The sequence below is a fragment of the Onychomys torridus genome, chromosome 5 (genome assembly GCF_903995425.1).
Source record: "Onychomys torridus chromosome 5, mOncTor1.1, whole genome shotgun sequence".
NCBI lineage: Eukaryota > Metazoa > Chordata > Mammalia > Rodentia > Cricetidae > Onychomys > Onychomys torridus.
Window position 1 is genome coordinate 131,118,637 of NC_050447.1, and position 13,375 is coordinate 131,132,011.

The window sequence follows — 13,375 nt, forward strand, 5'->3', positions numbered from 1 at the left end:
CTCCCAGCGCCTGGTCAGGAGCTGAGACAGGAAGAAATGTTGCACATTGGCTTTGGACAGGAAAACACGTTCAGTTCCCAGAACCCATCTCACAACACACTTGCCAAACATGCTCACTGGCCTTACAAATATCCCTCATGCCCTCACCACTCAGTTCTGGGGGATTGGATACACTTTCACCCCACGTCCTTCTTACAGAGTAAACGTACTTTTCAGGAGAGGCATATTCTGCCAGTTGTGTGGCTGCCTTCCTAAGCCAAACTCAGCCCAAGGGATGAGAGAGGGGAGCTGAACAACGCATGCTATCTACCATCTCGTGTCTGCAACTGTGTTAGTGCCCAATTATTCCAATATCGCGTCTCAGGCTTATCCACAGACCTGATCTAACTGCAGATGAATAACTCCTGTGATTAATCACCAAAATGTAGATATTAAATAATTATGAAGGGAGAGATTTTAGTCTCAGAATCTGAAAAGGGAGTAGAGCGGGAGTGGGTCAGGAAGTCAGAATTCAGTAGGTGGTGTGTGCCAGCGTCTATTCTAGGCCCCATGAAGCTCTCCCTTTAGGTTCCATCTGAAAGGGCACAGGAAGGGTAGAAAAGTACCTTCGAAGCTCATTCATGACCTTGAAGGCCTTCCCCATGTGGGCAGGGTTGACAGTGACCGTCCTCTGGCTCTTGTCAGCATCCTGGGCCTGCACTGTGGGCTGAGGACTCAGCTTGATGCTGTGAGCAGAAGAGGGAGGGAGAGAGAGCACATGTTAGCAAGCCCGGTTGTACGTCTTCCAGGAGTCGACGGACTTGAGGCACCCACAAGGGGCTTCTTTGTCAGCCTGTTGCCTTCACCCAAGACAGCAGTGGGGGAAATACTGCAGCATTCCGGCAGGACCTTCCAATGCACGGCACTTTTCTCTGGAGGCTCCAGCTCAGATTCTCCCACCAGGCACTGCGACTTTGTGATAGGTCGTGACCCTCCACTCTTTCCTCCCTCCCTCCCTCCACAAAGAGGAGGTGGTGTAAGCACTCGAACACTCACTATTTGTGGATGTTGGTTCACTTAGCAGTTAATGGGGGCTAATGTATGACAGGTGTTGTATTTCAGTTCATGATAAACAAAGACCAGTCCCTCCCATCACAAAATTCAGAATTTGGTGAAGGAGAAAACCATGTAACAGTCAAACATCATAGGTTTTAAAGATTTATTAATTCATGTATTTTATTTATATGAGTGATCTGTCTTTATGCACACCAGAATAGCCCACCCTCATCTCTGCCACCCAGACCCCCCTACCAGATCAAGGCTGGAGCTAACACAACACATACTCACAGCAGACAGAAGACCATCCCTCAGCACAGCCCACCCTCATCTCTGCCACCAAAAGTACCTACAGATTCTGGGCCACTTGCTGAGTGGACTCTACTTGAAGCACCCTGGGAAAGCAGGTAGAAACTGAGAAAGAACCTAGAGCCCCAAAGAGTCAAACAGACCACCATCTGGTCCAGAGGGATGCCTGCCTTCCTTCACCTTCTGCTCTGAGGACAGAACCTGTGTCCTGGAGAAGCCTTCTCAAGGACAACGCATGGTCACTCATTCGGTCTATGTTCCACCTTTACAATGCTCAAATCTCCTTTGACTCCAATTAACACCTCGAGCAACCGTGAGGGCTTCAGCTCCCTCCGTAATCACTCTCCACAGCCACCGACTCACCTATATCCCTTGTTTATTTTTATAGCCTCTAAGGTGGTGGTTGTAAACCCATGGGTCTCAACCCCTTTTCAGGGGTCACATATCAGATATCCTACATATTAGATATTTACATTGCAATTCATAACACTAGCAAAATTACAGTTATGAAGTAGCAACAAAATAATTTTATGGTTGAAGGTCACCACATGAGGAACTGTGTTAAAACATTAGAAAGGTTGAGAACCACTGGATTAAGGATTGTAAACATGAGAGGACTGAGATTCTGAAGGATGCCTGGCCCAGATAACTTTCAACCTCTCTTCTGATTTAGGAACCCCTAAAAACATTACATTCCAAAGCTTCCAAACACCTCCTTTAGGAAGGTCCTCTGGTCACCGACCAAGTTAACCAGTAAAGAAAGCAGATGGGCAGCACTGGACGCCAAGAGAGCCAAAGCAAAGCTGACTGGCTACAGCCCCAGGAAGCAACCTCCATACACCTAACAGATTCACAACTCTCAAGCTTTTCCCAAGAACTCTTTTCCTTTCCCAAATCTGCAGCCCACAACTTGTGCCCTCTGCTGGTAAGCTGTGTATCTCTCATAACAAAAGTGAAACCGCTTTTCACATCAGCAGTCTAGAAAGAAAAAGAAAAGAAAAAATCTGCTTCTGTCACAGACAGATTCAAGAATGAGCATTAATTCAGCTTTAACAACGTAAATCTTCTATCTACTGTGTGGTGGTATTATGGTCCCCAAAATATTGTGCACCCTAATAAACTTATCTGGGGTCAGGGCACAGAACAGCCACTAGATACAGAGGCTAGAAAATGGGGGCACTCACACCATTAATCCTAGCATTCCAGAGGCAGAAATCCCTCTGGATCTCTGTGAGTTCAAGGCCACACTGGAAACAGCCAGGCATGGTGACTCACACCTTTAATCCCAAGGAGTGATGGCAGAAAGCAGAAAGATATATAAGGCGTGAAGACCGGAAACCAGAAGCATTTGAATGGTTAAGCTTTTAGGCTTTTGAGCAGCAGTTCAGCTGAGATTCGTTCTGGATGAGGACTGAGAGGCTTCCAGTCTGAGGAAACAGGATCAGCTGAGGAACTGGTGAGGTGAGGTGGCCATGGCTTGTTCTGCTTCTCTGATCTTCCAGCTGTCACCCCAATACCTGGCAAGGGTTTATTTTTATTAATAAGACTTTTTAAGATTCAAACTACACTACTGCTCTTACCTCATCTTTCAGTTCTTCTCTGGATACAAAGAAAACCTAAAGGTTAAATACAGATGACACGTTCTCCCCCACCAATCAAGCATACAATGATAAATGTGTGTGCTAAGGTAGGGTCCACACACCCAGAAGATAGAGACTGTACCTTAGACATGAGCTCCTGCTGTTCCCCCATCATAGTCTGTGTGCCTTAGACATGAGCTCCTGCTGTTCCCCCATCATAGTCTGTGTACCTTAGACAGTGAGCTCCTGTTGTTCCCCCATCATTGTCTGTGTACCTTAGACAGTGAGCTCCTGTTGTCCCATCATTGTCTGTGTACCTTAGACATGAGCTCCTGTTGTTCCCCCATCATAGTCTGTGTACCTTAGACAGTGAGCTCCTGTTGTTCCCCCATCATAGTCTGTGTACCTTAGACATGAGCTCCTGTTGTTCCCCCATCATAGTCTGTGTACCTTAGACAGTGAGCTCCTGTTGTTCCCCCATCATAGTCTGTGTACCTTAGACATGAGCTCCTGTCGTTCCATCATAATCTGTGTGCCTTAGACAGTGAGCTCCTGTTGTTCCATCATAGTCTGTGTACCTTAGACATGAGCTCCTGTTGTCCCATCATTGTCTGTGTACCTTAGACAGTGAGCTCCTGTTGTTCCCCCATCATAGTCTGTGTACCTTAGACAGTGAGCTCCTGTTGTTCCCCCATCATAGTCTGTGTGCCTTAGACATGAGCTCCTGTCATTCCATCATAATCTGTGTGCCTTAGACAGTGAGCTCCTGTTGTCCCATCATAGTCTGTGTACCTTAGACAGTGAGCTCCTGTTGTCCCATCATAGTCTGTGTACCTTAGACAGTGAGCTCCTGTTGTCCCATCATAGTCTGTGTACCTTAGACACTGAGCTCCTGTTGTCCCTATCATAGTCTGTGTGCCTTAGACAGTGAGCTCCTGTTCCCCCATCATTGTCTGTGTACCTTAGACAGTGAGCTCCTGTTCCCCCATCATTGTCTGTGTACCTTAGACAGTGAGCTCCTGTTGTTCCCATCATTGTCTGTGTGCCTTAGACAGTGAGCTCCTGTTGTTCCCATCATAGTCTGTGTACCTTAGACAGTGAGCTCCTGTTGTTCCCCCATCAGTCTGTGTACCTTAGACAGTGAGCTCCTGTTGTTCCCCATCATAGTCTGTGTGCCTTAGACATGAGCTCCTGTTGTTCCCCCATCATAGTCTGTGTGCCTTAGACATGAGCTCCTGTTGTTCCCCCATCATAGTCTGTGTGCCTTAGACATGAGCTCCTGTTGTTCCATCATTGTCTGTGTGCCTTAGACAGTGAGCTCCTGTTGTCCCATCATTGTCTGTGTAATTTGGTCCCATTACAGATGGCTGTGAGCCACCATGTAGTTGCTGGGACTTGAACTCAGGACCTCTGGAAGAGCAGCCAGTGCTCTTAGCTGCTGAGCCAGCTCTCCAGCTCCCAAACATCACAATGTAAGCATTACAATTCTATAAGAGCTACAGAAGCACAAGGGATCTACTCAGTGATGCCAAGGTAGAAAAACCACCCAGAAGCAGAGAAACTTAAAGTAGCCAGTGACTTAAAAAAGCAGACAGTATCCAGACAATGGGAACAGCAGGCACAATGACCAAAGGGAAAACACCAAGTGTGTTCAAAGTGCATGTGGTTCAGAGAAACCAGGCCATAGGAGGAAGTGTTCGGCGGGGGCATTGTCCTCCCAGACCAAGGAAAGGGTAGGAATGGGTTTTAAACAGAAAGCAGACATAGAGATATGGACATATCTATAATCCAGAAAAACCACTGGGGTTTAGAGAACAGGGACCCACAAGTGAAAGCTTTTGGGAAACCATAATTCCACTGAAGGACAGGCAGTGTGGCTAGAGAGATGTCTCAGCAGGTAAGAGCACTGGCTGCTCTCACAGAGGACCTGAGTTCAATTCCCAGCACCCACATGGTGGCTCACAACTGTCTGTAACTACAGTTCTAGAGGATCAGAGCTCTCTTCTGGCCTCCACAGGCACCACAAGCATACATGATACACAGGCATTCATGCGGGCAAAACACCATCTACATAAAGTAAAGTAAAAGTAAGAATTTCAGAAAGAAAAGTAGGAGTCTGTAGCTGTCATGGGAAACAGACTGTATGGCTATGTGAAGAACAGCTGCAACCTGATGCCCACTGTCTCAGCACTGCTTGCACTGGAATCAAGTATAAAACTTGGGAATGCCCAGCACTCAGGAGGCAGAAGCAAGAGGATCTCTGTGAGTTCGAGGCCAGCCTGGGCTACAGAGTGAGTTCCAGGAAAGGCACCAAAGCTACACAGAGAAACCCTGTCTCGGGGGAAAAAAAAAACACTTTGGAATGTGCTGCAGTGTCACGGGAGTAGGAGGGAGGAATCAAGAGTGAACAAGGAAAGGATATTTTCCTCAAGACAGGAGCTCCCAGGTCTAATCCAGAACCTTGGGCCAGACTCCATTGTGTGAGCAGGAAAACAGAAATGTCCCCATTTGTGAGAGTCAGGAGCCAGCGGTTTATCCCAGCTCTCGGACCTTGACGGTGGTCCTTAGACTCCCCTGTCAAGCATCCTCCATCTGCTGCCTCCTCACTTTGCACACTGCTGGAGACAAAGATGCTTTTTTTCAGAGGATGCACCCAAGTCCTGGGTGCCTTTACAGAGTTCGCGTTGGTATTCACCACTATTGAAAATGCCAGAGCCAAGGTTTGTCTGGCCCTAGCAGACCCTCCTTTGGCTCCTACCTTGCCCACCTTCCTGCCTCCCCTCCTTTGGCTCCCACCTTGCCCACCTTCCTGCCTCCCCTCCTTTGGCTCCCACCTTGCCCACCTTCCTGCCTCCCCTCCCTCACCTGAGCATGCCAGCGAGCTCTGGGGATGTTTGGAGTCCTTGCACAAGGAAACCAACGGAACAGAGGAAGATAAATATTGAGATACACAAAGTTGATTAGAACTATGTATTCAAGCAGGTTAAAAAAAATTCCCAAAGGGCTGGAGAAATGGCTCTGTGGTTAAAGCTGTTCTTTCAGGGGCCCTGGGTTTGATTCCCTGAACCCATGTGGCAGCCACCTGTAACTGAAGTCCCAGGAGATCTGACACCCTCTTCTGGCTCTACCGGTATCAGGCACACATGTGGTACAGAGACACAAAACACTCATACACATAAACAATATATAACTAAACTAAAATCTCAAGCCAGAAAATGGGCCAGAGAGAGGAAGCACCCTGCAAAGATGAAGAGTTTGCATCCCAAGGCCAGAAGGGTATGTCCAACTTCCTGGTAAAAGTGCAATCTTTTACTTTTGAGATGCAAGCTCTTCATTAATTAGATGCTGAATTTTATACCACAATGTCAAAAGGAAATTCAAATTTTCCAATGGGTTCTATTTATTGATTCTTTTTTTTTAATCTTTGCAATGTTGCAAAGATTCTTTTTTGCATTTTTTAATTTTTTTAAACTTTTTTATTATATTTGTGTTTTAATTTTACACATCAGCTATTTATTGATTCTTATTCTTCCCATTCCCTGTCATGCCGCTGCAGCTCACAAGGCTTCACATAGGTAATGATCTGTTTTTGTCTCGCTAGCCAATTGCATAGGTCAGTTTATACAAATACCTTATTTCTGTAGCTTCATAATGTCTAATTGTTGACAGGTTAAGTCCTCAAGGCTTTGATTGTTCTTAAGAAATCACCTGTGTATCATTCAATCTAGTCCTTTTATTCTTTCTAAAAATCAGCTTGTCAAGTTCCATGAAAACCCTGATAGGTCTTTGATAGAGAGTGCATTGAATTTATAGATCAGTTTAGATTGAACCAACATTTCTTTTGAGTTATTTCTCCCTATCCATGAACATGGGATATCTTCTGTTTACTTACATCCTTTGAATTTTTTATGTATGTGTACATGTATGTGCCTGAGTGTACATATGTGCACCACATATATTCAGGAGCCCACAGAGGCCAGAAGAGGATTTCCAATCCTCAGAACTAGTCTTACAGTCGGTTATGAGCTGCTATCTGGGTGCTGGGAACTGAACCCCAGGCCTCTGCAAGAGCAACAAACACTTGACCACTGAACCGTCTTTCCAGCTCCATGGGTCATTTTAATGTCACTCATGCATCTGTGTCTTTCTCTGAAGATCTTATACACATTTTGTTAGATTTTGTCCTAAGTATATTACAATTTTTCTTAGTATTTTTTGATAGAAATTGTCCTTTTTAGCTGGGTAGTGGTAACACACACCTTTAGTCCCAGCACTCAGGAGGCAGAGGCAGGAGGAACTTAGAGTTCAAGGCCAGCCTGGTTTACAGAGCTAGTTCTAAGATAGCCAGGGCTTCACAGTGAAACCCTGCCTCAAAAAAAGAAAGGAAGAAAGAAAGAAAGAAAGAAAGAAAGAAAGAAAGAAAGAAAGTGAAAAACAGGAAAAAAAGAAATTGTCCTTTATAAGGTGTATTTGCTGATGTTGCAATTTATGAAATATAACTAACATTTACAAGTTGATCTTCTAGCCAGGCTCCATACCAAATTTTATATCATTGTATCAAATTATTTGCCATTAATTCAATTAAATGTTCTTTGTAGATAAACTTTATATTATTAGAATATAATGTGAGAGATGATGTGATGAAGTTCCCATTCTGTCTATCTGCTTCTCTCTCTCTCTCTCTCTCTCTCTCTCTCTCTCTCTCTCTCTCTCTCTCTCTCTCCCTGTGTGTGTGTGTGTGTGTGTGTGTGTGTGTGTGTGTGTGTCTTTGTATGAATGATTCTCTTGTCTCAATTTCCTGAGTAGCTGGGAGGATAGGCCTGTACCACTCAGCCTAGTAGCTTCCATTGTTTTTTAATTATTTTAGGCTTATGGGTATTTTGTCTCATATATGTTTGTTTAAAAGTGTGTACCTGGTGCCTATGGAGACCAGAAGAGAGGATCTCATCCCCAGAACTGGAGCTACATATGTTTGTGAGCCACCACACAGGTGCTGGGATCAAAACCCAGGTCCTTTAGAAGAGCAGCCATCTCTCCAGCCCCTTGAGTTTTGTTGTTGTTGTTTTTAACCAGTTTGAATACATAATTCTAATCATCTTTGTGCATCTTTTTACTGAAAGAAATTCTACACTGGCTTAGATGATAAAATAATGCCAAAGAGAAAGAGAAATCATGAATATTCCTGTCATGGTCCTGATTTCAAAGACATTCTAATGTTTCCCATTGCGTGTACTTATTATAGGATTTTGCTAAATGCGTTTTATAGAGTTAAAAAAACTCCCAAGTTGGGTGTGGTGGCACATGTCTGTAATCCCACCATATGCTGAAGCAAGAAGATTGTGAGTTCAAGGTTAGCCTGGGCTACAAAGTGAGTTCCAAGCCAGCCTGGACTAGATAGGGAGAGCCTGTGTCAAAACTGAAAGGAAAGAGGAGTGGACAGTGATAAGGTGGAGGGAAGAGTGGGCAGGGGAGTGGAGGGAAGAGTGGACAGTGATAAGGTGGAGGGAAGAGTGGACAGGGGAGTGGAGGGAAGAGTGGACAGGGGAGAGGAGGGAAGAGTGGACAGGGGAGTGGAGGGAAGAGTGGACAGTGATAAGGTGGAGGGAAGAGTGGACAGGGGAGTGGAGGGAAGAGTGGACAGGGGAGAGGAGGGAAGAGTGGACAGGGGAGAGGAGGGAAGAGTGGACAGGGGAGAGGAGGGAAGAGTGGACAGGGGAGAGGAGGGAAGAGTGGACAGGGGAGTGGAGGGAAGAGTGGACAGTGATAAGGTGGAGGGAAGAGTGGACAGGGGAGAGGAGGGAAGAGTGGACAGGGGAGAGGAGGGAAGAGTGGACAGGGGAGAGGAGGGAAGAGAAGGTTTCTCTATTTTCATTTAGTCTTTTAATCGTGTTTATACTGCATTTTACCAAATCATCTTACATATATAATGAAATGATGGTATGTAGATCTTCCCTTTAATCTTTCAATGTGGAAAAGCCAGGATAAGAAGAGTGAATAGGGAGCAGATCAAGGAACTGCTGAAGATCCTAGACAGCGAACACATAGATTAGAATTCAGGACAGCTGTCAGCTCCGCTTCACAAATATGAAAAGGGACAGACCAAAGGGGAGTGTTTCGGAGAAACTGACACATTCTCTATAGTGACTCTACCGTTGCTTTTTTGTTTTCTAACCTTCCAAATAGCCCAGGAATAACACATGTGCTGTTAATGCAACACTGTTTACAAAGGGCCTCCAGTCTGGACTGCCTATAAAGTCCAACCTGAAAGGTTGATGACCTGCCGGCACGTCCCGGCCACCCCAACATGAACTAGTCTTGACACCAGTAAGAACTCCAGGCCACTTTCTCCTCCTGCCCTACAACAGCTCCATGAAGACATGGTCAATTCAGAGCAGATCTAAACCTCTGGTTTCTGAAAGCTTCTTGGTGACATCACCATTGTTCAGCTCAGAGGTGTGTAAAACCTGATGCATGATCCCACAGGAAGGAACAAAGTGGGTTCTGAGTCCCAGTTTCTCAAACCTTCTGTGCTTATACACTCAGCAAACGGTACACCATGTATGTAAGTGTGTGTCTCAGCATAGGATACATGTCCAGGGACAGTTACTAGACCCTGCCATTTCCTCCCTTAGGTCTTCTCCCCAGATACATTTCATCGCCCAACAGCACTGAGCTTTCTGGTTCTTGACCCCCAAGTAAGGCTGGTGGACCCTCTCTTCTCACCTACAAAACAAGCCACACTGAGTCATGCTGCCATGCTCTCAGCCAGGGTCTACAGCCGTACTTCTCAACCCACTCAGACACAATCTAAAGAGACTCAGCCTTCCAGGCTCCATGAGCTGGCAAGGGGTACACAGTCTGTCAGCTTCCCTCCATAATCAGTTCCTCCGTGACCTTTCCAGTGGACCTGAAGCTCTGGCTGCCGATTAAAAGAACCTTCATCTACACCCCAGTGTCCAGGGTTTCATGCCACTGAATCAGACCATACTTAAGAGAAATCAGGTAACCGACCACGAATGTTCTCAGAATAGTCACCTATGCTACTTTTTGCATGAGCTTTAGCAGACTCACGCCAAATGAATCCACTTGAGCAAATGTCTAAGGATCTAACTCGACAATTAATTTCACACATTATTCTGTACTAGTCAACTTACTTGTGTGGCCAACATTGACGCCACGCAGTGAATGATTCCTTCAGCCCAAGTGGTAAAAATGCCAAGAACTGGAGCTGGAGAAATGGCTCAGAGTAAAGAGGACTAGAGCTGTGTTCCCAGCACCCACATCAGGCAGCTCACAACCTCCTGCCACTCCAGCTCCAGGAAATTCAATGTCCTCTTCTGTTCTCCATGAACAGCAGAATGCATACACACACATACATACATACATACATACATACATACATACATACACACACATACACACACACATGCACGCATACATACATACATACATACACACACATACATACATACACACACATACATACATACATACATACACACACACATACATACATACATACATACACACACACATACATACACACACACATACATACATACATACACACACACACACACACACACACACACACACACGCATGCATACATGTACATACATACACATATAAATAAGAAAATAAAAATAAATCTTAAAAAAATACAGACTAGGAACCTATCAGCAGCTCACTGATAGAAAGGGAGTGTTACAAGTTGGCTCACTGCATGTGTCTCTCCCAGGTGTCTGCTGAGTCCATTCAAAGTCAGACTAAGACAGCCGAGCCTCGGAAAGGGCCAGGCATGGCTGTCCCTTCCCTCTTAAGCTGTTTGGAGTTTTGTTGTTGTTGTTGTTGTTGTTGTTGTTGTTGTTGTTTGTTGTTTTTTAATGTGGAGCGGAGGATCGAACCCAGGGCCTTGTGCTTGCTAGGCAAGCGCTCTACCACTGAGCTAAATCCCCAACCCCTGTTGTTGTTATTGTTATTGTTGTTTTGGACCATTACACTAATCTCTCACCTGACCTCTCCACTGTAGATGTTCCTCTTTCCAAGGCTTCCTGCATACCACATACCACTGCCAAACTGATCTTCTGAAAGGTGAGTGGGGCCCTGTCATATCCTCACCATCCACATGAAGGGGTTAAACTCTCCCACCTCCACAACCAAATGCAGGCTCCAGATCTCTGAGAAGGACAAACAAGTATCTTTTCCAACAAAGGGCCACTTATCTACAAGGCCCTCACATTCAGGATCGAGGGAGAGAACAAACACAGAGGGTCTAAGTCAGCCTCAGTGTCTCAAGAACAAACCCAGCAACAAGCTTGTGCAGATGTGTCCAAAAATGAGAAGACTAAACCTCAGCCAATTAGAAATACACTAATGTAACCATTGCTTGATTAACCAATTATGTAGTTGACCCTGACACTCCCCTTAGCTGTGTAGCCATTTTGTACAGGTGAATGATCCCACATGCACGTTGGTATAACAAGCGTTCTTTGTTCTTGCACACTATTTGAGTCGGGGTCTCCTTCAGTGTTTCCTTAGACTCTTCACAGAGGCCATCTGCTCTATGCATTTACGAGCCATGTAAGATTATGTTTCAAAAGCTACTATGGCGAGCTGGGCATGGTGGCACACACCTTTAATCCCAGCACTCGGGAGACAGAGACAGGAAGATCTCTGTGAGTTCAAGGCCAGCCTGGGCTACAAAGCAAGTACCAGGACAGCCAGGGCTGTTACACAAAGAAACCCTGCCTCAAAGAAGAAAAGGGAAAAACAAACAAACAAACAAAAAACAAAAACCTACTATAGAGAAATGAATCTCAAAAATCAGCTAGCTGGTATTTTATGTTGTATGTTTGTTTGTTTGTTTATATGTTTATGTGTTTGTGTGTTTGTGTGTTTGTTGTGCTGGGAACTAAGCAGAAGGCTTTACAGGTGCATTCCTACTATGACACTCTACCTTAGACCCAGCCACAATTTATCTCTAGGTCATTTCATGTAAAGTACATCAATCAATAAAATCTGTCCTGTCCTTCTTTATCTGGTCTTGCTCACTTAGCTAACCTTATTTTCAAGGTTCATTCATGTTGTGACGTGTACTTGAATTTCTTACAGCTCAGCAATATTTCATTTTGTTTATCCATCTGCTCATTAATGGACACTGGGTTAGTATTTCACCTATGGTAGAGCAAAATCTAGTTACTGTTTTCCTAATGTTGACATTTAGATGATGACAAGGTTTTTGCTATAATATATTGATCGCCTTTAGGCAAAGTTTGTTTCCCTGACATAACAGGAGCAAAGGATCGGAAGACTTCAGTATTTCTCACTGGACACGTTTGAACTCTATTTCCCCTCCTCATTTGATGCTTCTTGCTGCTTGGAAGCAAAGCTAGTATTGGCAGTTCAGCTCTAAGAGCACAGGTGTGGGAGCAACCCCAGAGAGAATGTTTGGAGAAAGATCTTCCCTGGACACGGCTGGCTGATCTGTGAGCACTTGCCCCCCGAGCTGTGAATCCCACAACGACCTTATATTTTTCTCTGATGTGAGCACATGACACATCAGAGACCGCCAAGCCCAACTCTCGTATTTACTAGGACTTGCTGAGCTCATAGCTGAAGCTCACTGTATGACACTGTTAAGTCTATGCTTTATCCCAAAAGGAATGCAGGGCTCAGCATTGGTAACACCATTACACAGCCCAGTTACAGAGAACACCTTGCAAGTCAGAGAATCTGGGAACGCCCTAAGTGGAAGTGCCCAGATTAGAGAGACCACAAGGCCATCTAACAGGACAGCACCGTCAGAGGAGGTATGCTAACGTTTTACCAGATGCCACCAAATGAATTCAGGTCCATTTTGGCTAAAAACCATGTAGCTATGGAAGAGACTGTCATACTTTAATCCAACCAGTTCCAATGCTTTCCTCATAAACTATCATCAAACACAGTTATACCAAAAGAATAGAAATTTTGACAAAGCCAAAAAGCAGCCTTTGAAATTCAGACCATGCCATTCCTCTACTCAAAACCCTCAGATTGCTAGGCAGCACCCCTGTAATCTCAGCCCTCAGGAGGCAGAGGCAGAGGAAGGAGACCTATCATAAGTTCACAGCTACCCAGGATACATAGCCAGTACCCCATTAGCCAAGCTACACACAAAGTGAGACTCTTGTCTCACAAACAAAACCAGAAACTCCTCCAGTGGCTTTCCACTCATTTGCTCAGAGCTATTTCAGTTGCTTCTCTGTTGCTGTGATAAAAACCATGGCCGAAGGGTTGGGGATTTAGCTCAGTGGTAGAGCGCTTGCCTAGCAAGCACAGGGCCCTGGGTTTGATCCTCAGCTCTGAAAAACAAAAACAAAAACAAAAAAAACCATGGCCAAAGAGCAACTTGGGGGAATAAAGAGCTTACTCAGCCTACAGGGTACAGTGCATCATTAAGGGAAACCAA

At 45.1% G+C, this 13,375-nt stretch overlaps 1 protein-coding gene across 1 annotated transcript in view; it reads right to left on the bottom strand.

Moving 5' to 3' along the window:
• The window catches only part of Klhl3 (kelch like family member 3), an 82,060-nt gene extending 81,339 nt beyond the window's left edge, over nt 1–721 (bottom strand). The window contains exon 1 of the mRNA XM_036189219.1: nt 606–721. Coding sequence (XP_036045112.1) covers nt 606–643 — 38 coding nt within the window. The 5' untranslated portion in view covers nt 644–721. The remainder of the gene's footprint in view (nt 1–605) is intronic.
• Nucleotides 722–13,375: the final 12,654 nt, after the last annotated feature.